General features: G+C 43.9%; 2 protein-coding genes and 1 long non-coding RNA gene across 6 annotated transcripts in view; 1 reads left to right on the forward strand and 2 right to left on the reverse strand.

The window, feature by feature from the left end:
* DCX (doublecortin) overlaps positions 1 to 3239 on the reverse strand; it is a 100228-nt gene extending 96989 nt beyond the window's left edge. Inside the window, exon 1 of the mRNA XM_072042796.1 lies at positions 3221 to 3239. The gene's annotated coding sequence lies outside the window, so the exon portion shown is untranslated. The remainder of the gene's footprint in view (positions 1 to 3220) is intronic.
* Positions 3240 to 4238: 999 nt separating this feature from the next.
* The window catches only part of LOC119717817 (uncharacterized), a 33176-nt gene continuing 12103 nt past the window's right edge, over positions 4239 to 25311 (reverse strand). For 2 of the 4 annotated variants that reach the window (XR_005268122.1, XR_005268121.2), the window contains exon 2: positions 4239 to 7960. This is a non-coding gene — a long non-coding RNA (uncharacterized lncRNA). Of the gene's footprint in view, positions 8996 to 25311 lie in introns of all 4 variants that reach the window. The other 2 variants (XR_011811617.1, XR_005268120.2) reach the window with 1 other exon arrangement.
* Positions 14485 to 25066, forward strand: SERTM2 (serine rich and transmembrane domain containing 2). Its single transcript, XM_027465250.3, has 2 exons — positions 14485 to 15216; positions 20101 to 25066. Exon 2 carries the CDS (start codon positions 20587 to 20589, stop codon positions 20863 to 20865), a length of 279 nt encoding a protein of 92 aa, XP_027321051.1. The 5' UTR covers positions 14485 to 15216; positions 20101 to 20586; the 3' UTR covers positions 20866 to 25066.

The following is a 25311-nucleotide window of genomic DNA, read 5'->3' on the forward strand; positions in this document are numbered from 1 at the left end:
CATTTTACAGGCCACAGGGGCAATTCAGCAGAAATTTTTGTAGTTGTCCCCAAGGCATGAGGGCTGGTAAAGTAACGTCTGTTGCAGTAAACAAAGGGTATGGCAGCTTTCCTCTTCTTCTTTCTTTTCTTCTTCTGCTCTTGCTTTCAGTTCTCCAACTGGCACAACTTCCATGGCATGGCTGAGCACCAGGCACTGCCGCAGTGCTTGAGGGTGGTTTGGAGCTACACTGCTTCCCCACCAGGCAATTCAGAGCCTGCCTCAGTCCAGGTACGGTCCTTCGGTATCACAGACCTGATACCCTGGTTATGTGGAATTTATCTTCAAATAGACTGGTAGTTTATGGAAGCCAAAAAGAATGGTCAAGTCCTGAGCTGGATCCTTAGTGTAACATTTCAATACAGATGTGGAGCAAATAGCCAGTGCATCACTATGATTTCTAATGGAAAAATATCCAAGCTTAATCTGAAGACATCAACAACAGAAATCATCATGGCCATGGTTCTTTTTTCAAGTGGCAACTTGCCTGCAGGTGCTGCATCACATTGGAGTAGTTGGACTATGCAGTGCAAAAAGTGTCTGCTGGCTCTTACAGAGCAACTCTTTCAGCTACAGGGGAAAAAGGTTGTGCTTTCCAGACCAAGTCTTGCTGTTCTTCATGTCCAAGACAACACTTATTAAAACTTTAGCCAGTTCTTTCAAGCAAAACCTACTAAGGTAAAGAGAAACATAGCTGAGTAATGGGAAAAAAAAATAAATAAAATAAAATGTAAGAAGCCAGAATAAGGGGTCCCCAGTGTAACAGCTGAACCCGTCATCTCTCTGCTGCCTGAGAACAGGAGATGCTGCCTGCAGTAAGTGACCAAACAGCAATTTTATCTTTGTATATTCTTCCAGAAATGAATATATCTCTCCTCTTTATGGCAGAATCTCCAGGACCTCTTTAATGAAAAGCCTTTTTGTTTCCCTAAGGTCATCTATGCTGGGAAGAAGGCCATGCTTTGCTAGTTTCAGCCCTCTAATTAAGAAAGGGGTTGTGTGAGTAAGCAGGTAGCTTGGGAGTCAATCTTTTGTGAACAGAGCAAATTTCATTTGTGCAAAGAGAAACCTGGGGCTTAGGCTGAATTATCAAATGAATTATAACAACAGATCACTTGCCTTTGCAGTGATTTAATTATCAAAGATTTTCCAAATGAAGGGGAGGGGGGAACCAGAGGAGGGACAGAGCATTTCCTGAGGGAAATGTCAGTTTGGCAGTTACACCCCTTACCTGTGGATGTCTGGCCAAGGTCATTAAGGGGAGGTGATGTGTTGCGATCATTTGTGTTGCCAAGCGCCAGCTTCTGCTTAATGTGACATATCTATAGCCACATAGAAATCAATGTGTAAATCAAAGTATTCAAGAGACAACAGAGCACGGAAGGCCATTTTTGTCACCGGAAGAAAGACAGTCAGCCACCATCATGTGTTTTAAAAGCACATCAGACAGAAAGATGGGAGATCACAGATTTAAGCAAGTTTAAGTGGTGAACTGAGGCACAGAAAACTAAATCCTGGGATGGATGTAGAAGAGAAATCTAGGACAAAGCTCAGAGCTGTAACCAAAAACAGGCCTGATCTTCAACATACTACCCAGTAGGAATCATTTCTAGGAAAAAGTGTTATATTATTAGTGGGCATTTTTAGGATTACCTAGAAGGTGTCCAAACATCCAGTTTAAAGCATCATGAGAAGATGAAGAGCACAGAAGACTACTGTAAACAAGCTGGTCACACCAGCCTAGTAGCAATACAGAATCCAAAAACAGTGGGATCAAAAAAATATACTCAAGACTTTTAAGCATAGCTGCATGAAAATTGGCAGTATGGCATGGATCTCTGGAAAAAAGAAGAAAAGAAAATAAAAAAAAAAAAAAAGAAAAATAAAAGAAAAAGAGAAAAAAAGCAATGCTTAGTAGAAAAAGATGGAAATAATGGGCAACCCAACATTATCTGTTCTCTTAGGATATTACATCCACATCCCAGCCTCCTTCCTGACACTGAAGGGCAATGGATCATGAATTATCAGTCAGCCCTTTGGTATGCACTGACCACATCTACAGTGTTTTTGGGGACAGTCACATTATCTCACCCATAACCAGAGCTTTTCAGCGTTGTATTTGATATGCTGCATAGAAACCTAGTAAGACATGGTTACAGTTCCCAGGCACCTTCAGTGCTTACTGTCTGAGCTCGCTACCATTGCTCTTACTTGCTCATGGCACTAGCTCCAGGCCTGGTATCCAAATCCTAATCAGGAACCCAGCTCAGTTCAGATTCACGTACCTTTCAAACAAGGCAAACCACCTCTCCCATCATTAGCTTTAAGTTAGCAATAATTGACGTATCATTTAAATATAACCCCAGTTTATCCCCATTTTACCCCACTGAATTGAAGATTGCAGCAGGGGGCAAAGAAGCTTCAACATGAGAAACTAAAAATGGTGCTCAAGTCATTAGGAATGTTGGGAGGTATTTCAGTGCACGGAAACCTGAGAAAGATCAGGCTGGGGTAAGTGAAATGCTGCTGTTGCTGCTTGAATGAATGGCACTGGAATTTTTCTGTTCGTGTACACTGTCTCTTCAGTTGCTTCTTTGTAGTTCTTTCAGACAGGTTAGCATGTTCCCTGTGCAAGGAGCTCACACTCTTTCTCAGATGAATTATCCAAAGTGCCTCAGACACTTCAACATTTCTTGTCAGACTCACAAAACAAGTCTTACCTCAGATGGCAGTGAATCCGATGTGCCCTGACGGTAACAAGCAGGGCAACAAAGAGAATCATTAGATGTCAGTAGAGTTGAGAAAGATCTCAGTGTCCCACTACCAGAAAAAATAGGATGCGTCTCCAAAAGTGGCAGTCCTGACTGCTGCATACTGGAATGTGTGAATGTAGAGCCAGATGTGCCAAGTTTTATTAACACAGGTTTCCTTTGAAAGGAGTAATTCACTTGCAGACCTTACAATTAGGTCTGAGACTCTGCTTTTCTGTGACAAAGAGCAGTAACGAAAGATGGGAATATGTTCACCCAACTCACTGCTGGGCAGACACACAACCAGATGCAGAGAGAAGGTGTAAATCTAATCAGGGGACTTGTAGGATTGCATCTGTCCCTTCTGGCATGTTTTTTTCCACCTGCTTTTCCTTACTGACAGTTGAATGCTTGGAATATCCACTGCTTACCTGAACATACGGTGGGTGAGAAAGCTGGGTGTGAATTGACCGGTGCAAGGAAGCTTGAAGGAGCTGCAGCCCACCACCACAGACGGTGACTTTCCAGAATGTCCTTGGGGTTATACCTGGAACACAGATGTGAATTCCTGGATGTCATTTGGGGCCAGCAAGAGTGAATCAGACAGTAATTTTCTGCACTGTCCCAAGCTAATTCTGTAGTGTGGTTTAAAACAGCTGGGGGGCAGGCTAAAGCTTCTTGTTTGGTTGGTTGGTTTGTTTTTTTGACCAAGAAAAGGTACATTCATTTTGGTGAGAGTGGCCATTTCTTTTCAGTCTGGTATGGCCTGGAGCTTTCCTACAGTCCCTAGGAAACAGAGGAAAGCTCATGCTGGGCCCTGGTAAAAGAAGCCACAAGAATCAGATACTTGCGACCAACAATAATGTTCTGCAGAGGAGCTAAGGGTGGCTGAGGTTTTGCTGTGGCACTGAGTGATAAACATTTGCTAACCCTGCTAATGAGATATGCAGACACTTAGTCAATCTTGGAATTCAGGAGCAGTTGGCTGATACCCAACCAACCAAAAAAGCAGATGCTAAAACCTTGTTTAATATTCTGCTGACAGTGCTGTGAAGGTTACATGTGAATAAATGGGAAACAGCTGCCCACTGCTGCATTTCCACTGCAGTGCTGTCCAATATGACCCACTCGCTGAAATATGAACATTGCGGTAAATTGGCTCTGCTCCCGTGAACTTTGTGTGAGCCTGAGGTGGGCTGGGGGTGGGGAATGATGGCTTGGAAAGAAGAAGGATGGACAATGCACAGCTTTCTGTACAGTGATATAAGGAAAAAGAAAGAAATCTAAGCAGGGCAGGAATGGGGGCTGCGGATTGCAGACACAAATGGTGCTAAAGTAAGAAGGGGTAGTTCAGACTTGAGGAACTGACCAAATTGTAGACCACCTCCCTTCCGTCCTTGTAAAAGCATTTATCTTGACTGCCAGCGGGTTTTGAACGAGGCTGCTCCAGCATCACAAGCATGAGCTGCTATATTGTAAGCTACAAAGCCTGTGAGCCATGGCTAACAGGCCAAACTCTGCTCCGTGCGGAGTGACCAGAACTTGTCAGTGGGCTACACCAGCCCACACCTGGCTGCAGGCTCAGGGCTTTGGCAGTGCTAACATCCAACACTGATACGGTGAATTCCTGCAGGTCTGCCACCTGATGATGTTTGGCAGGGTAACGCAACCCCAAGGACACAGCACCTTTGGGTGCTGCAAGCTGTCTGCTAGCGTCCAGAACTCTGCAACTCAGCTTTGGCAGTCATGGAACCGGGAGTACATCAAGCACTGGTGGCTGGGCTAATGGTCAAAGAACCAGTCCCTATGCTAACGTCAGCCCAGCTGTGCAGGGGATGCACAAAGGTTAGCTCCAGCCCCTGGTGGTGATATTAAAGTGCAGCAAAGTTCCCTTTGGTGCTCAGGACTGCACTCAGTGTGCAGGCCGGGAGCTAGCTGCAGTGTGAGGGATGAAGTCAGCAGCAGCACATTCACAAACAGCTCCTTCAAGAAGCCCAGTTCTGGGAACCGAGCACAGAGATGATGGAAAAGTGCCCAGCTGAAGAAACCGAGGCTCCGCCAAGGAGTGACCATGGTGCAGCCCAGCAAAGCATTGCTATCACAAGCTTTGGTCATCAATTCAGAGGCTTTGAATCTGACCAATACGTGAATGACCTCTTCAGTTATCCAGCTGATTAACTCAGTCATTTGCCCTAGGCGAGGCAGAGCACTCACTGCAGTCTGGTGGGGTCCACATAAAGAGATGTCTACAGAGTGGCGTAAAAAAATCTTATAGCTTTTGATTTTGGGTCTGCTCCAAGATCATGGAAGTTGAGATTTCCTCATTTTAAAGCAGTGGACCTCAGAGGTCTAATTTCTTACAGTGTAATATCATTTAAGTGCACACATTTATTCCCAGGATAATCTTAGCAGGACTGACCCCTGCTAGAGTCCCAGCACATCATAACCACTGTACATGCTCCTGTTACAGCCTGGGACCAGCAGCTTGTTGAATTATTCCTACATTTACTCTTTTCCTTAACTGTTTTGAACTTGTCATTAGAAGAGTTGAAGCAGGAAGAAATATTAATGATAAATTGTATGGAGAAGCAGATATTGTGCCTTCTATTGCACAAGCCTCAAATCCTAGGAAGTGGATACAGGGATTCTGTTGGCATTAGCAGGTAAAGTATCAAAAGGCTCTCTCTTCAAGAAGTAGAAATGAAGCAATGACACAATATTTCCTACAGCTGTTGTCAGGGGAAGGGTTTAATGCCTTTGTGTCTCCAGTGGGAGTCATGCAGATATATGGAGAATGGATGTATGAATTTTCAAGTCCTTTAAAGTAAATACATGGAATAGCTATTGAAATAATAAGAGGGACCCGCCAGAGAAAAGGCTCGTTTTCAGCAGTAGCATGGCATCCAGAAGGTCTCTCTTTTCAGTCTTCTCCCCTGTGCAATGCACATCTTCTTCGGCCACTGATGCCCAGCAATGAGGCTTCCTACAGCTGCCCAGGACAAGAAGCCTCTTCAAGAGCATCACCTGAGTGCAGTACAAGATCTGCAAATGGTCAGTGTTTGGATCTGATGCCTGGGCACTAGAGAAGCCTGGGTTTTAAGAGGCTGGGAGAGTCTGGGAATGTGGATTTGGGGCATGGATAACACCTCCTGCTTTCAGCAGGAACTGAGAGGTTGTATGGAGTGGTGGGCATGAGAGGCCTGCGAGGAGAAGAACCAGACAACCAAGCAGTGCATTTCATGTGTGCCATGCGGGAGAACAATATGGGGAATTTTTCTGGGTAGAGCTGTTTGTCCGTATCAGAACTATGTCCTCATCTATGAACAGCGAAGCAATAAAGCAACTTTTGTTGATAACATGCTAAAAATAAAGAGGGAGATCAGTCTTCTGTTAAAATGGAAGGAAGTTCAAAAAGGTCTTTGTCCAGTCTCCTCACAGAACGGTGGCTTCCCAGACAGCTTGATCCTGGAGACAGTAGGGAAATGTATTTTGTGGCACACAGGCTGGGGGGGGGAACCAAAGCTGGCTATTAATAATCAAGCACATTAGTTAAGCACACGGTCACACAGCAACATTTATTCTTTGTTTCACCAAAAACGAACAGTAATTAAGTGGAACTGGCCGGTGAGCTTGTTCTGTTACTGACCCAGAGGCTGGGGAAGAGGGAACTTGTGACTGCTATCAGACAGGCATTAAATGGAAACACTCCTGGCTGTACCATAAATACACAGCAACAGCCGTCACAGATCAGACCAAGTCTGTCTCAGCTGACATCCTGTCTCCAGTGTTGTTGGAAAGGAGTACATGCTAAAAGCTGTCGTATGAAGAGGCCTCCAGTGAAACAGTGAGAACAAACACAGTCACACTGTGCGGTTGTTCTTCGTTTGGCTTCACGCTGCCTTCTCTGCTCCTCTTCGGTACTCTGAGAGATTTAACTTTGGAACTAGGGCTTGAGATTCATCTCTAAGCAGAATTCACTGGTAATGTTAGGTTCCTACTGTTGTACCTAAGCTGACAAACAATAGCATATTGTCTTTTCATCCAATGAATCACAGATTTCAAAATTGTTTGTGCCGTAACTCTTTTCCTGCTCCATCAGTGTCATAGCATAAATTGGGATACGGTTGCACAGGGCCAGAGTAATGCATGGGGCCTGTGACCCAGCACAGAGCTCTGAGGCTCTTTGGCCATAAGCAGCAGATGTTAGGGTACAGGTGCTTTGAGGCAGAGGCAGGAGCACGACTTAGGGACTTGAGGCAAGAGAAGGGATGCTGATATTGGGAAGGGTCACTCCTGGGAAGTGGATTAAAAAGAAATACCTGAATGGCTGTTTTATGAAGCAAAGGAGTACAATACAGGAAAGGAGTAAAGCTCCCACTCTGATGACCTTGACTGTTTTCCACGATAAGCACCAAGGGGCTCCCGTGCCCACCTGCAGGTTAAATCTGCATGTAATTGAGGCCTTATTCCCAGACTGATTTGCGATGTTGAAATTTGCCCCAGGATACATGTCATATCCCTCTGCAGCAGAATCCTCAGCACACAGAGGCTGTCAGGAACATCTTATTGTAAGGTGAATTTTCCTGTGTTGTAGGGGTAGCCACAGGCAGAGACAACGGGGAGGAGCAGCACAGATACCACACACTTTTTCAGGCCCATGGTCCAGTTCAAGTCCCATGCTTGAGCAAGGCCATATTGAGTGTCTCCAGATGAAGGTGTCAGAAGCTCTGAAGCAGATGTATGTGAGATAATCTGAACTCCTGGAAGATTTAATCCAGTGTCCTTTAATCCAATGCTATGCAGCAAGGCCTTTTTTATCATTTGAAGAATTTTTTAGCTTGATAACTCTGCTAACTCTTGGCAGTGGGTGAGGATTTCTGTGCTGTGCTTTCCTGCATAGAACAGATTATTTGAACAGTTTATTCAAAACTGCAGTGAAAAATGGTGGCAGAGCAGAGATGGCAGTGTTTGCATCTACTACTGTTTTTCACTCTCTTGCTGCAAAGATTTCAACCATGTTTCCTCCAGACGGGTTTAGAAAGAGTTCATCCAGCCCTGGATGGAAATACTGATATCTGAAATGTTGAAGTGTGTGGGTGGGCAAAGTCCTCTTAGCTGCATATTTTGCAAATGAGAACTGAGAAAAGGGATTTTCTTCTTTAAGACTGGAACTAAAACAAACAAACCAAAGAAATAAAAAATGATGTAATGGGGTCATCACAAAATTGTTTTCCTTTCAGTATAAACTGTCATAATTATTATTTAATGATTGCAATTGAAGAATGGTCCCCCTGAATATAGGCATAAGCCCATCTGTTAACTGTGAATCATGCAAATAATGTGACATCCGAGACTTCAGGGAAGGGTTTAACTGTTTTGCAGCTAGCATTCCCAATACTCTACCCCTGTACATTCAGCTTTATGGTCTGCCTGGGAGGACTTGGTTGGAATTCAGGTAGTATCTGTTCATGCTTTAAAGATTATGAAAGCAATGCCTCATGGGCCCCTGCCAAGAGTGAGTTAGTGAATACCTGAGTGCTAGCTCTGGGCCCAGACCAAAATACCACCCTGCATAACAACGACTTCCAGCTTTAGGAAAGTTCTGCTCAGGATGAGCCCTGAAGAAAAAGCTTCTTACTGATCAGCTTCATAATCACGGTGCTGCCTGGCAAGTTCAGGGGGTATCTTGAGCCGTAACAGGAGGAAAGGCACATGTTTTAACATGTGTGACTGTGTCTGAGACTCTCCTCGGCATCATCTGTGCTGTGAAGCACCTTTCAGGGAATCACATCTAAGCCTCAATGCTGCAAGCTATTCCTGCAGGCAGAAATCTTTGTGAGGCCCACAGGAGTCAAAGGGATCTCTGCACAGAGAGGCCCAGCTCTGGGTGGGCTGAGATGGGCTTTGTGGCGACAGCATGTCCAGTACCTTGTAAGTGACTCACGCACTTGCCCGTAGACCCTTGTTAAGTGGCACTGAAGGCAGTGCTAAGCTGTCCACAGCCAGAGCATGGAGCCAGACTGTGGAGAAACGTGGGAATAAAACGTGAACAAGTAGATTTTCAGGCTCCGTCAAGAATATCCTGAGTTTCAGAACCAGGCAGAGCACCAAAGCACAAAACGTGCACATTTCATGCATGCACACAGTTCAGGTGTTGGTTTTGATGCTGAGGTCCATGCTGAGTCTCCCCTGAGGAAACAGCCATGCTATGCAGGAAAGAACAAAATTCTGTTCTCAGCAAAAGTTGAACTGTCCACATGCGTTATTTGTCCATCACACAGAGAAACAACCTAGTCTCCTTGTTATCTTGTCAATAAAATAAGGCCCAGTTATTAGCAATTACTACGCATTGTCATCAATCATGCTAAAATCATCCGGTAAGCAGTGCAGATGGGCTGTAAGACAAGTTTGATTCTTAGTGCTAAATCAAGTGTCTGCTTTAAGTGACTAAAACGGAGTGGCTCACCGCCATGTGAGCAACTCTCAGGTTGTCTCTTAGCAACTGGCCAGCCAAAAACTGATGATCAGCACATCTGAAAGCTTCTCCAGACTTACCTGAAGCTCCTGGGTCTTGGAATTGTGCTGAACTCCCTAAAAATAGGCATTGCTGCAAGAGCTGTCCTACATACAAGAAAATAATCATAATATTCTATACCATGGGCTGGAGAGCAGGCTCTGTTTTAAGTTCTGTCCCTAACTCAGTGCTCAACTGATTTTTGTCAGGGTCCACAAGGATGTGTGTGGGACCTTGGTGGAGGGTGGCTGCATTGTACTTTAAGCCTGGATCCAGGTGGAACCTGCTTTTTAGATAAACCTCCCTGCCAGGGGTCTCTACATAAGCCCCCGCTCTGCCATCTGGCCCTACCTGAGCTAGATCTCAGCAACTTAACTAGAGCACTGCAAGTCTCTTCTGTGAGTGGTGTTTAACCATTTGGGGGATCTGCAACAACCTTCTTCACGAGCTCACTCATGAAAATATAGCTTAGGACTGCTTCAGACAGAATTCTCTGCAGGACAATGTAGCTGTTCACTGACAACAGTAAGGCAAATCAGAAGTGTTCCTAAAAATTAACAGGAACTTCAGACCAGGCTGAATTTCTTCAGTTATCTGTGGGAGAATGAGTTTGTATAAATAAATGAAAGCATTGCAGAATTTTTGAAGTTCAAAACAAAGCCAAATTGTCAAAATAGCCCAAAGCCTTTCAAAACAACACAACTCTTTCAGTCCAAACACAGAAGCATTTTGAGGCACACTGCACTGGACAAAACAAGATTGCGTGGGAATGCAGAGGGGGAAAGGCAGCCAGCCCTGCTGAAGCAGTGGGCTCGTGACCGCGTGCATTTGCGTAGCACTTTGTATTGACAGATTGTTTGTGGGGGAGTGGTAGTAACGATTCTCCCTTCAGCTGAAATAGAAATGATGCAAAGACAAGTCAGTTTATTTGCTTGGGACCCTTAGTGGCCTAAGCAAGAAACAAGCTCCAGGAAACTTCCTTTGCTGGTTTCCATCCAATGGACTATAGATATTCTCCTGTAAAGCTGATGGCAGCTAGACCTATTTCATGCAAATCTGAACGAGCAATAAATATCTGTAAGTCCAAACACGCACTAGGCTGCAGTTCTAAAACCTACTGAAACATGACATTTTTTTTTTAATGTTTTCCACATGCCTGTTTGTGGTATAGATCGTCTGCTGTGGCTATAAAAACAAAACACATTCAAATAAAAACAGCAGATTCCACTCCGCCAAGACAAACAGCACCAAGTGCTGTCGCTTGTTTCAGTATCTCCTCCAAGAGGGTAAGTATTTTCTACCCTCTTGTTTCTAGCATTTGTACGGGTCTAGCTGCAAACCAGGAACCATCCCAGTCTTTGCAGGAACAACTCCCAAAGCAACCACCACAGGCAGTTCCAGTTACCTAACTCTCCTCATGGCAGCAAGGGGCCTCCTCCTAGCACCTCTGGATGGCTGGGGCAGGGGATGAGGAAGGCAGGAAGGGTAAAGAACAGGTCTTTTTCCATGTGGAAGGTCTAATAGCAGCTGGGCACCTGGGGAATTGGACTTTGTGGCTTCTGAGGCTGGAGAGGGCCTGGGCACCTGTTCTAGGAGGTATCTATCCTGTGAGTAGCTGCACTGCAGAAAAAGCTGCTGGAAAATGGGATGCTTGGCAGTCCTCTTCAGTGCCGTCTGACTGCACCTCACCAAGGGACTGACTAACTGGGAAGTGTCTTGAAAATACAGAAGTGCTAAGTATGAGTATTACTGCCAAATGTACTGAATGCTGCTAGAAGCTCACGGTGCTGAGTTGATTTCTAAGCCACCTGGTACAGGTTTCTAGCAGTCATCCACAGGGTGAAATGGGTGAACTTCCCCGAACTTTCCCTTGAAGCTAATGAAAGTCCTGGCAAGCCAAGCTGCCTCGGGCCAGCACAACAGCTCTGTCAGCCAAATTCGCATCCAGGCAGGGATTAATCATGTGGGCAGAGGAGAGAAGTTATTTTAACAGGAGAAAAGGTAAGGATGCTAATAAATAGGTGACTGGTGAGCTGGTATTAACTGTGACCTCTAAACAGGAGGTGGAAAGCGTGTCCAGTCACACAATGCATTTCGGACTCAGCTCTGAGCTCAGTCTGCTCTAATTTAACACACTTTCTGCCCCTAATACTACAAACTAAGACACAGTTTCTGTTTTCTCTGTCATCTTTGACGTGTGCACAGGCACCTACCAAATCACGGCTCTTTCTAGGGTTCGATAAACATGATTTTCATCAGCAAAAGAGCCCTGTGCTTGGCCCTGGCTCTCCCCCACACAGACAGACACGGATGATGGAAGATCTTTGCAGCTGAGGACTTGAATAAACCACTCTGGGATGTGTCTGCTGCAAAAGCAACGTGGGGGAGAGGAGAGCCCAGCTCTCTCCATTCACTGCAGCTGCACTGAAATAAACGTTTAAAGACCCAAAGTATACTTTAGTTTGTTCACAGGATTCATGAATTTGGATAACAGAAGAATCCCTAAAGAAACATACAGATTATAGCCACTAACAATCATTCCGATATCTTACTTGCTCCTTGTTAAAACCAAATTTCACTCGAGGATTGCTGTGGGACTATTATGAGAAAGATGTGTAAAATGAGCAGATGCAAAGCTTAGTGCACAGGTCAAATAATTCAAAGGAAGGAGCCTAATGAGCTCTCTACTCTTCAGCCCCCAATTCTTAACGACTGCTTGAAAAATTATGTTCACTGGGTTCATATCTCTGGGTATTTCCAAGGCAATTTGTACACCTTCATTTATGTCACACAAATTTGTCATTGACTGGCCCAAAATTTACATAGGGAGAAAGCCTTACACGCTTCTCAACAATTCAGGAATTCAGCAATCAGTCACTCAAGCATTCATCAGCTTCAGCTGGTATAAATTGTGGCATTATCTAAAATTCATCTGTCTTTATTATACCCTGCTACAAAGGAAACAAGAAATCTAAGTGTGCCCATCCAGCAAACAGCAGCTTGGTCCCACAAAAGAGAGAGATAATTTACTGCAAAATCAACAAAGGGAAAAAGAGCTGAGCAGAGAAGCTGTGTTGCATGGACAGGGAGAGAGAGGCTTTCATTTCAGGACTGCTCATTAGCATTGTATAGAAAGCTGGGTTGCAGGATTTCAACACATGCCTGCCTCTTCTGGGTCTCATAAATCATCCAGCAATATAATTCCCAGTTAAATAGAGCTCTCACTTATTTCTTCTGAAATAAAAGGACACATGTCCAGGGTTTGGAGGTGCTGTCAGGTAGTTTGTTTGTAAAGGAGTAATTGCACAGATTCCAGGGAAAAATGCACACAGTATTCCTTCTGATTTATCACTGTATTTTCATTACTATGTACCTAGCAGGGAATCGTGACACAGGCTGCAATATAGGGCAATGCACATGATATTACAACAAAGGAATTGTGAAATAAATCAGCAATCAAAGCTGCTGTATAAAGTCCTGGTTTTCAGAAGGTTCAACCCGGTGCAAAAGTGTGGAGGAATCAGGGTTTTTATAGAGACTATCTGTTATTTAGCTAAATAGTGCAACGCTGCAATAATACACTGTGCTTGTGAGCGCCAGGGACTGAAGCCCATGGAAAGATGGGTTTATAAGACACCCCTCCATCCCAGGAGGATGAAAGAGTTGAGCAGCTCTGTGTTTCATTACCCTTTGACCCCTTTCCTCAGTGTGGTCATGGGGAAGCAGAGCAGGAGAGCTATTCTGAGAGAATGAAATTCCCTTTCCCAAAGCCGTGTGGGACCCATTTCCCAGAAGGGAACCTTGCTGCCAGTGCCCCAAGCACACGCTGGGAAAAACAACGTCCAGGCACTGGCCACAAACCAGCACGGGCCCATGGGTCAGGTTCACCCTGTGAGTGCCTCCAGCCACCCCAGCTGCTGGGGCACAAGGGACACAGAGCGTGGCTGCTCAGGCTGCATGAAACCCGGCTGGCTGCAGCTGCAGGCAGCTCGGTGCTTTGCAGCTGCAAACCGTGGCCACCCTGCCTGCCTGCTGCTCACCTCCAGCTGGCAAAACCCAGCAGCCTGCTGCAACGCAACCCAAAGTGACATCTGTGCCCCGCGCACTGAGCCACCACGCAAAAAGCATATAAAGCAAAGGAAACCTTGTTCCCTTGGCACCCTCCTGGACTGTACACACAACAAATTATAATTTTCATTGATAGAGATTAATTTGTGTGGGAACTGGGACAGAGACAGAAAACATCCTTCCTTGTGCAAGGGGCTAAGAAATGCAGGCCAAAAGGTTTGGTAATGTGAAGGATCGGGACAGTTTGGGTTCTCACACCAACTGTGGCTGCTCCTGCCTCATTTCTATGGGGCCTTCACAGAATCACAGAATTTCTAGGTTGGAAGAGACCTCAAGATCATCAAGTCCAACCTCTGACCTAACACTAACCAGTCCTCCACTAAACCATATCCCTAAGTTCCACATCTAAACGTCTTTTAAAGACTTCCAGGGATGGTGACTCCACCACCTCCCTGGGCAGCCCATTCCAATGCCTAACAACCCTTTCAGTAAAGAAGTTCTTCCTAACATCTAACCTAAACCTCCCCTGGCGCAACTTTAGCCCATTCCCCCTCATCCTGTCACCAGGCACATGGGAGAACAGGCCAACCCCCACCTCACTACAGCCTCCTTTAAGGTACCTGTAGAGAGCGATAAGGTCGCCCCTGAGCCTCCTCTGCTCCAGGCTGAACAAGCCCAGCTCCTTCAGCCACTCCTCGTAGGACTTGTTCTCCAGGCCCCTCACCAGCTTCGTCGCCCTTCTCTGGACCCGCTCAAGCACCTCGATGTCCTTCTTGTAGCAAGGGGCCCAAAACTGAACACAGTACTCGAGGTGCGGCCTCACCAGAGCCGAGTACAGGGGGACGATCACCTCCCTAGCCCTGCTGGCCACACTGCCTAACTTGAGGGTGGATTGTGCTTCATGCATTCCTAAGTTGCTGAAAACCATTTTTATCCACAACACAGCAAAGCAGGGGTTATGTTTACTCACAGAGTCCTCAAGGGAGTTTGAAACTGCAACTGCAACTCTGCAACTAAACCAGCTGCAGAGCCCTCCCCAGACACTAAACACAAGGGCAAAAATACACCAAAGGCACCAATGCCAAAGAGCCATGCTTGGGGACTATCCTGAGGGTTCAGGTAAGAAGCAACACCTGTCCATGGTTCCAGACAGGAGTCCAGCTGGGAACCCTCCCCAGCTAACCCTTTCTGAGAGGCACAAAAAAAACACTCTGCGACTTCCAGAAAATCAGAGAGAGAGAAATCGATACCCTCTCCTCCTGGCTCAGGTCTTACTCCGCAATCAGCAGGCAGCTCAGCCTTGGTTACCACTTGCAAGCACGAAAGGGTTAAGGAGAACCTTGCACAAACTTTGCTGCGAGCTGAGCTCGCAGCCTCCCTCCCTTCCCTCCTCGCTGCCGAGATGCAGCAGCTCCGGAGCTCTCCCGATCCTCTCTGCTCTGCCTGCTGCCTGCCGCTGCTGAGGGAGGGGACTGCCTGCCGCACGCTGCCTCCATCCAGGCGGTGAAGCACACGAAGAGAAGTCTCCTTGCCCCTTCTCCTGCTGCCTGCGAAGGAAGGGCTTCAGCACTGGGGCTGCTGGGTCAGTCAGTTGCCATCTCAAGACCTGGAGTAAGAGCCACCCCTGCCAGCAAACCATGTGAATTCAAGAGCAGAGAAGAAAGTGCGTTTGGCACGCCTGTTGCTTAAAAGGCAATATCCTGACTCCAGCAGTAAGACAACAAACCTTTCCTGCATAAATCCCACTACCTGGGCGGAGATGTTCCTAGATAAATCACCAGCAAGCTCATGGTGTGAAACAGCTGCTCTAGTGCCTAGTCCCAACACCCCTGCCTGCTCTGAAAGGTAACTATGCTTTATTCTGTTCTCTTCCTATGCACTCTCACAGCTGAGACCCTGACATCCTACCTTGCACTTCAGCATGAGAACAAAAAACACCGCCCGCCACTGGAAGAAGAGACACCCCTCTCTTTCCTCTCCCTCAGATCCTCCCTGGAGAAAATGCAAGCCAGGAACAGAATTGATACTTTAATGCTTTGTTTGCATTTCTTCAATGCTATTTTTAATTTAAAGGTCACCTAGACATAACACACCCGGCACTGCCTGTGTTCAGAAAGAAACCTTTCTGCACTTGTCAGCACAGAGCAGTTTAAATGAACAGCCTTGGAGTATCGTTCTCTTCTGTCCCACTTTATTCTTTGTAGCAGTTTTAGCGTTGGGTGGAAATGCAAAAGGGAACTCGGAAAAGTTGCTTGTACTTTCAAAGATGCCTTGCTAGCAAGTGACACTTAAACTGAATACAGGAGTAAAAGGAAGGGAGTAGGCGAGACGAGACATTTATTGTAGTTGCAAAATCATTTTGTGTTGTCTGCACTGTTCTGGGGAAAATCTTCCTTTCTCTCTGCTCCTCTATGACCTACAAGGTGCAGAGGGGCCATGCAGGCTTCCTAAGAACAGGCCAGATCTTGAGAGCTCCTGATGTTCCCCAAACCCTGCTAGCTGCAGAGGGAGGATGGTAATTTCAATGCCCTGAAGTTTTGGTTCACAAATTTGCTGTCTCAGTGAGACACACACTAGAGAAAACTTACTGTTGTTTTGTTTAGGACTTCTATTTTCATTACTGTCTTTTTATTAAATGAAATACGTTGTGTGTTCTTGTGGTGTTGTTGTTGTTGTTTAATCCCTGCTTAAAAATGAGAACAAACTGCTAAATAAGTGTCTGCTTGGAATCAATCTGTATCTGCTGAGCATTACTGAGCACTAGTGGTGCTTGGCACTTCTCAGAAATGGATGTATTGTCCAGCCAGAGAAGAATGATTAAGCCTTCATCAACAACTTGGATCATGGGGAATTTGGGCTCTAGTTATGCTGCTCTGCTCTATGCTAAACCTCTACTTATTACCTCTGGCCATGGACTAGGGGGCTTCTCGGGGTACCCAGGGAGGTTTTGCCTCCAGTATTCTGAGTCATACAAAGTTCTAATGGCAACCTGCTTTACACACAGGTTTTTCAAGGTCTTTGTGTACCCACTTATGTTCACATGCCATTGGTCTCTATGGTCTTCAAGCTTACATTCCTTACTGGGGAGTGTGCAAATTTGAATCTACTAATATCCAAAAAGATACACTCACTGAGATAATTGGTAGACTGAAAAAGCAAAAATCTTTGGGGTTGCCTGGAGCTACTGAACTATTTCTGGAAATGATGTAGTTAATTTCACAGCTTTCAATAGCCTGAATAGTTAATTGCTCCTGATAATTCTACAGTTGAGACTACAAAAAATGAAAGCTGTGCCAACTCCCCATTGCTAATACTTTCTACTATTAATCTGCGCCCTTTATTAATAAGAGCCCAGTAGAGCTTTGTTAATTCAAGGTCTTGGTTTGTAGTTAATTATTGAACTTAAGATTAATGTCCCTCGCATTCTGCAGCCTAATGTTATGAAGTAAAGCCATTAGGCTCTCTGCTCCTTAAGGAGTGAAACCAGCTCTGGCTTTTGCTCTCAGTAAGACGGCAGATGAGATGGGCAAGGGCATTGCTCTGCACTTTAACTCATGCATATGTCAGATTCCAGACTGGCTACATTTCATTATAAATAGAGAAATCATACTGTAAGAACACAGCTTTAATATGGCCAGTAACCTTCATACCCTCTAATTTCCACTTTCTGTATAACACAAGAATAGTCCTCGTGAGGCAACAATCTTCATTTAGATATGCAAAGGGGGAAAATCACAGAATTAAGATGTATTGCTCTATAACCGAGAGCCAAAGTGCTTGACCTTCACCTTCATGTCCTCCCACTTCTGCCTCAGCACTAGACCTGCTGCTGGAGTCAATGCCGCAGATGATATAACAAGGTCGCAAGAGTTTTGCAGACACGGATCCCTTTTCATTTTGCTCACTGCTGGAGATCTTGAGACCAGACAAAGAGACTACAAAACCTCCACAACCCGTATCTCTGAAGGCTCAAGCACACTTACCACTTGCTCTGTCACTGTCACACTGCAGGGCAGTGTCATACAGCACCCATACGGGTGCCTGTGTCACCAAGAGGCAGAGGGCTGTGGGGGCCCAAGCTGCACCTTCAGTTCACAAGCCCGGTCTCTGGGTTCAGCACAGACATACCTCTGGGACCTCTAGACACACGGAAGGCGAGGCATCCACACAGGCACATAGGGCAGAGCTCTCATGCTTCCATTCACCCCCAAAGTACACTTTGCGCTACCTCTCTCCACCCTAGCTGTGAATTCACTTGCACAACCAACTACCTCCACCTTCCATTTCTTACATTAGGAACGTGTTGCACGTCTCCTCTGATCAGCTAAAGAGATTAAAATGGCCACCAAGTTCTTAATAGCTGTATTACTAACTAATTACAACATTCTTGTGGACACCTTTCTTGCTTATAACCTAGCATTATCACGGTAAGGCTTCCATGATAACGTTTCTGAGTCACAGGTGACTGGTTACTTCATGTTTGGGGTTGCACATCTAGGAAAACAACCATCTTGAAAGACTAGGAATACTCCAGTATAAACCAAATACATCTAATATACCTGAAGTATTTTATTTTAAAGCACCCAAAGTCACCTGCAGAAAGGAATCACTGAAATCTGAGGATGTTTTTATTTGGCTCAGTCTGATAGAGCTGTGGCTGGGTTATTAATCTGTTTGCCCTTTATCCTGAAAACAGTTGTTTGGAGAAATCACCAGAAGATGTTTGAAGTGTGTACAGGAGGGAAACCCCAAACTAAACCTCAGTACATCCTGACTGAAGCTTTCAAACTTAAAATCCTTCCACACTGTTCAGCAGCAAGCTGAGCCTTTTGAAACAAACGTTTCTGTGAATATTCTAGATTTGGATGGGCTGGCAATTTCTTGCCAGTAACCTCCCCTCCACAAAAAAAAAAAGAAAAAAAAAAAAAAGCATTTTTTTTTTTAAACAGTACTGTACTTGTTTTCTCTGTGTATTCTGTAAACCTTATTTTCTGGAGAAGTTTATGATCTGCACATAAAAAACATGCTTTGGCTTGGATTGCAGCACTTGCTGCAAACATGCAATGCACATGGGTTACTTCAGTTTTTCTAGCAAAAACAGGTGTTGCCGAATATAGGCACCCTGACAACCCGACTGTTATTTGCCCAAGAGAGTTTAAGGGGAGATTTTTCAAACATAGCTAGGGGATTCTTGAAGTGCAAATCACATTGATGATGCCAGAATGCTTCTTGAAAATCAACCTCTCATTTCCATTGCTCCCCTTTCTCATTCCAGTCCTGCATGATTCATGTCTGCTGGAGACTGCACCTGATCGATCCTGGTCAGATAGTTTAGACGTCATGGCCCAGGTTGATAGACTGGAAGTATACAAGCATTGACTTTGGTAGAAGATGTGCTAAAGGGCCCTGCCTAAGCCACAGATTCTTCTTTTCAATTCCCCACTTTTTAAGGTTCCAAAAGTGTTGGGTCAGGCCCCGGAAAAATACTAAGCACCCCTCTTCTGCTGTGCTTGCTTACACCCTCCTACAGAAAGTACAGCACAAAATCCACTGCCCGTGCAGAAGTCAAATCCCCAGGCAATGTTTTCCATCAGCAATTTGGCCCAGCCTAGCGAGCCTATTACCAAGCACTATTCCCTAAATTGGCCCGATATTCCCTAAATAGGATTGTTGTCCTCTCAAATGTTTTGATACTCAAGAAGGTAAGTTGGAAGGTAAAAACAGAGTAGACAGCTCCCAGCATCCCTCCTCCAAAAGCTCAACACAACAGATGTTTCCCCATCACATGAACCAAAGTTGGTCTGTCTTGCTTGTAATGAAAGCCTGAAAATCAGCTCCCTGATGACTCAGGCCTCCAGATTTCAACCACCTCCCTCTGAAGAACAGCAAGACATTGGTGCATGGGGAGAACTGAACCAAGCTTTGTCAATAAAACATCTATATTTTAGAAACTGAGGGCCCATCAAAGTAAAAAATGGTTTGCAGCAATGTGTCTTTTGGGTGAAATAAAAGCATCTGAGCTTTTGTCATTTTGACCTAAGGTCTCATTTTAATCTGACTGCCACAATATGTTACCACATTAATATTAATCTATTTATATCTCATGTAGGTGTGTACATAGTGAGCATTACAAATGACTGCATCACGTTGTTTCAGTGCTATCATTTTTGCTTCAGCTAAGAATGAAATTCTGGTCTTATCAAAGCAGAACACGATGCTTTTTGTTTACAGCGAAATTTCAGCATTTAGGTTTTCTCTTCCCAGCTGGAAGAAAACACAGCACTGACAAGATAAGATTTCTGTTATGTTCTGCTGCCAGGGGTGACTGAAGTGTTGTGTCCAGGGGCAGGGAGGCCTCAGTGAGCCACGGAGGGCTCTGGCTGCCTGCTGAGTGCACCCTGGAACAGAAACAGGGGTCCTGTTAAGTAGTAAGAAACACACGGTGGAGGACTCTGGATAGATTCATGTCTTCCCTTCTTCTCTGACATTTAATTCCATAGACTGTAGGGCCTCTTTTTGCCCATGAGTAAGAAGTAAGTATTACCAGAGGATACTTTAACATTTAAATTTGCATGGTCTTTCTCTAAAATTAAAGGCTGAGTGCTTCTGGGTGGCTCACAGGAGCGTAACATGGGATTTAACTCCTTTCTTACCCAAAGACAGCACATATAGGCTAGGCTATTTTGGTACATAGTTTCATTTCTCTCTCTCTCTGCTTCTTCCTTCTAGAAAGACAACTTGTTGACTATTCCTAAGGAGAAGCTCAAAACTATGTATTTTAAGCAAGTGTCAGTAACCTAAAGTGGATTAGGAGAGAAAAGATTGCAACCTTCCTCGGCTCATACAGGGGTAAACCACCTGCTGTGGGAGAAGCTGCAGAAAGCTCACTCTGGAGATGACCTACTGAAAGAAGGACCTGAGCATTTTCAGGACAAAAGAGAAGCTTGGTGGCAGTGTAAAACACAAGTTTTGTGCCTGTTATCATTGTAAGAGCATCTTGAAAAATGATTTACAGAGCCCCGTCTTATGCAGTCTGCTTAACTCTGTGAAACAGTTGTGAGACCAAGAAGATGGAGCATTCCTTGCTGAATCCTACTAAGAAGATGTCCTGCCATCTGTTCTAAGTCTCCTCTCTTGACCTGCTTTTAGTCTGGTGAGGTAAGACGTGAAATTTGACAATAAATCGGGAAAATGGACCAAAGCTGACAGAGAGCGATGACTGAGATTTATTTCAAATTCCGTGGAAACCTGACTGGCCGTGTCCACTTTCCAACGCTGGCTACAGAAGTAGACACAACAGCAGATAAATATGCCAGCCTGTACATTTACGTGGGGTTGTTCTTAACACTTCTGGCTATCCTTCTCATTTTGCTTTTCACCATGCTTTTGCGCCTAAAGCATGTTGTTTCTCCAATCACTACATCTCCAGAGAGCACTGAGAATGCTCAGCAGTTCACAGATGTGGAAATGCGCAGCAGGATTCCTACAACTTAGAGACCCCAATGCAAAGAAGGCTCTGTGTTTGTGAAACATATTTTGTTCAGCACAATTGGGGTGGAAAGAATCTCTGTGTGCCTGTTGAGCCCTACAACTTATTGCACAACCATCAACAGCAGCATAGAGCAGCTGGTGAGTGTCATGCAACTCAGACACTGACTGGCTGGGACACACTGGCTGTTGACACTACAGGCAACATGTGTGCAACACCCTCAGTAAAATTTACATTATGGAAACCTACTGCTGTCAACAGACTCATATCCCTCTAAAAGTCCTTGTAGAAAATTGTAAAAGTCACAAGAATGACAGCAAATATATGTATATACAAATAGAAAACAGAGAGATTCATACCAGAATGTGTGCTGGACCCTGTATTTGGTGGCCTATCTTTCTGCCTTTAAATTCCTTGGCTGTGAAAAGAGATGACTCAACAAAGTTAAGTGATGTAACTGCAAAAAGCCTATTCAAATGAAGAGCACATAAAGAAATGATCAGTGGTTCAGAAATTCTCAGACATTTCTCCCATTCAGGAAGGAAAACCTTAAACTGCTTAACTGCTTTTTTTTTTTTTTTTTTTTTGCCGTTATTTTTTTTTTTCCACTTGAATGGCAGATTTGCACAACAGAGTTTCAGAAGTATACAAATGGTTCATCACCTGCTGGATCTATTGGTTTCTGACATTAAACACCATACATTGAGCAGTTGCATCCCAGATATCAGAAAGAGATGTTGCTTTTGAAAGAAGAAAATAAAAGTAAACTTTACCAAAGGTATAAAATAAAAAGAAAGCATCAGCAGAAAATGAGCAGCAGTAGAGAAAAAATATTAAAAGACACCCTACCTCTCTTTTCTTGCTCTCATTTATATTCACTGAGCTGACTACAGACACATTTGTATCTTTCAGCCTTCCCAGTATCACTCAGTAATTAAAATGCAGTGTAAAGTTTGTGAATCAAACGGGCATTGTTCTCCTAACAGACACAAATTCAGAATAACATTTCCTCTCATATTCATGTTGGGTTTTCTGTCTCAAAACACATATCAGTTCTTCCAAAGCTTTTTTTAGTTGTTTTCCTCCAAAGAAAGCTGAAGAAATGCCAGGACCTGGCACTACAATAATGAACAGTGTGAACAGCTTTGGACATAGTCTAGTAGGGAACATGCAGATGGAAAGCAAACTGAGCACTGAAAGACAGGGCTGGATTCAGATATCCTGGTGGCTCGTTTGGAACAGTGAGGAAAAAAATGATTACTTAAATTTATGGAACAACAGCCTGACCCAATGCTCTCACCCATGAAAGATGTACAAAGGTAGGCTTCGTTTCTGTGGATAGGAAAGATGGAATCAAATATGGCATATCACTTCTGGAAGAGCTGCTACCTCTTACAGAAAAACTTCAAATTAGATTGTTTCTGCTATACCTCTGGTACTTTCCACATTTCTATGCACTTTTTTGCCAATTCCCTCCTCTCCAAAGGCCTGGGAAATGTACACGCCCCACAAAAAAAAAAAAAAAAAAAAAAAAAAAGTGCTAAAATTAGAGATGACACTGACTCCATGGTCTTGTGATAGTAACAAAAACTTGTTTTTCAGATGCTTTGTGTACACCTGTTTTTACCTTTAAAAGTCTGTGAGCTGTTTGGACTAGAAACATGGCTTCTTTAGCTGGTTCTGTGGGGACAACAGAACATCAAGGAACATCCATACCACCTATTGTTGGTCCATGGGGAGGAGGACTAGTTTTTTTTCAATGATGTATTTAGTATGAAGATACTTTAAAACTGCTTCCTCATATTGAATAGCACCATTAATTCCCACATAAGGTTTAATCTGTGAAATAGCATGTTGACTGTGCAAGGAAAATATAGCACACTTGTGGCTTCACAACCATACTGGTGGCTTCATGCTACTCTCAGCACTGTACAAGAGCCCAAATTCTGTGTGATGACGATTTGAATATTAATCCACCTAAGCCAGATGGCTACTAAGTTAGTCAATGACATTTAAGTGTAACAGAAACATATGCAGATCATATGGCCTGGTATGTATCCTGCATTCAGCCATCAGGGTGCAGACTAGCTCAGGCTCAACATCTGGCTTGCCTCTCAATTTTCTTGATGCACAATTTGAAAGCTACAGCTTACTTGAATCATTAATGAACTATCATATCAAATCAGCATCTAAAACACATTAACCTTTCAGCACAACTATCTGTAGAAAAGCTTTATTTCCAAGAAGCTGCAGGACAGATTCATATATTAACAAAAAATATCAGGCCCACTAATAGAAAATGATAGTATCAGAATCGGAGCTGGGATCCGCATTCTGATTGCTCTGGTCTCAGCTGAAAAGCCCCTAAAAGTAGGTGTCAGGATTGGGTTTTTGCCTTCTGTTAATTCAGAAGACACCTTTAACTGTTTAAAACTCATTCAATAAATGTATTGTAAACAAAATAGCAATCATTTTGATCTATCATTACACTGTATCACATCATATATTAGGCAAACTGTATTTCTATACAATACTACAAAAGAAGGCAGTCCTATCTTCTAAGACAAAAATGGCAATTTTTCCTCGGTAAAGCTCCATTTCAAACACTCCAACTTGATACGTCCACAGTCCCAGAGTGCATCATTTGTCTGCACAATGTTAGCAAATTTTAAAGCCTACATTTCCCATTTAAAAACAGAAGCGTGCCTTTCCCCCGTTTTCATTCTCATTTGTAAAGTTGAAGATATGGTGCCTCTGAGAAAAGACTTGGGGCGTTTTGCTCTGTGTTTGCTGAGTGGGCTTTAGCGGGCTTTGGCTTTCTTTGGCTACAAGAATGGTAACTGTAACTTCTGCATGGATTTTTCTGGGTCTGTAGATGTGACATCTATACCATTTCCCTCCACCGGTTTGTTTCCTTTCCACTTACCCATCTGCTAGAGACAATCAATTGGTTTTTTATTTTTACAAAAATAAGGAGTTGTACTACAATCAGTGGTGAGTCACTGACTGCTCTGTACTATTTCCAGAATGCACTCAATGTGTGGATCTGAGAGAAAAGCTTATGTGCAGATATTGGCTCAGGTGGTGCCATAGATTTCAAATTAATTGTTGGCCTCAGGGGGCATCTCTGTAAGAAGACCCCCTATCAGTGTTTGTACGTAGTACTTGAACAAAGACAGTTTGCTACCATCTTTGCTACAATTTAGACAGGAAACAAATATGATTATTTAGTAAATTCATCACCTCCTCCATCCTGCACCTGTGGGGGAAGACAGCCACCTGTTGTTCTGAAGGAGCAGCAATTTGCATTCCTGTTCCTTGGGGGTGGGACTGTGAGGTCAGGGTAAACCTACAAGCACCAGAAAACCACCTCCGCTCCCAAATCTCCCAGGGCATTTCGTCCAGGAGGTACCAGGACTCCTCCCACACTTTTTGACTACAGTGTAACTCCGCAGACCACATATATGCCACAGGATTTATGCTCGGGTAATCCCATCCACATGACTTCTATCCATGTTCATGACTATCCTGCGTTAACAAACCCTTGAATACTGAGCAGACAGGGATGGTATTTAGAATATATTCATTTTCTGTCAGAATATATAAACATAAACTTATATTATCATATCCTCACAGGGCTGCAGAGAAGAATGTAATTTTACTAACAGCATAATTCAGCTGAGTTATGACCTTTGGGCCCCCCAAAGGATATTTTTTTGCTTTTACTTGAAATAAGATAAAAAAGTATAGAAACCCAAAATTGATGTGAAGTTACACATCCATTTAACTGTCAGCAATGATGAAAACTTACTTGTATGTCTTGTCTACACCAGAAAAATTGCTGAAGTTCATTCTGTAAGCATAGATATAAGAATAAACCCTGGAGGGGAAAAAAATAAAAAAAAAAGGAGAAAAAAAAAAAAAAAACTACTGATAAATCGGTTCCTTGCACACTTGATCTCTAAAATTCTCTATATGCAAATTTCCCCTCAGTCCCTTGATAACGGAGAATGGGGGACAGTTGATGCTACGTGTGAAAAACAGTCCTATACTGATTTTGAATTTTGATAACTTGGATTTATCAGATAGCATAAATAAGTTGTCCAGACATAGGCAATGCTGAGTTGTGAAAGCAGATCTTGATGTAACAGGGAGAGGTCTGTCCAATTCATATGTAATTAATAAATTACACTCTCTATTCTCTCACCTGAATTTCATTTCTATGTAAACTTGTCAACAGAGAAACAAATTATGAATAATTCAGAAGACCTTTCCCTCCCTTCCTTCTCCTCTAGATTTATTAACCCATTTTCAAAGTATAATTTGATCAAGCTAATAGCCACAGACTTCCGAAACTGACTCTCTCTACATTAATCCTGTCTTCAAGATCAAAGTCCTACTCACAGAGTCCCATTTAACAGCAATCGATTAAGGTACAACATAGAGGCACC

This window comes from Anas platyrhynchos, chromosome 10, assembly GCF_047663525.1.
Source record: "Anas platyrhynchos isolate ZD024472 breed Pekin duck chromosome 10, IASCAAS_PekinDuck_T2T, whole genome shotgun sequence".
Classification (NCBI taxonomy): Eukaryota; Metazoa; Chordata; class Aves; order Anseriformes; family Anatidae; genus Anas; species Anas platyrhynchos.

Excerpts from the sequence above, each read along its gene's own strand:
- SERTM2 (XM_027465250.3), top strand. The coding sequence starts at position 20,587 with ATGACTGAGATTTATTTCAAATTCCGTGGAAACCTGACTGGCCGTGTC.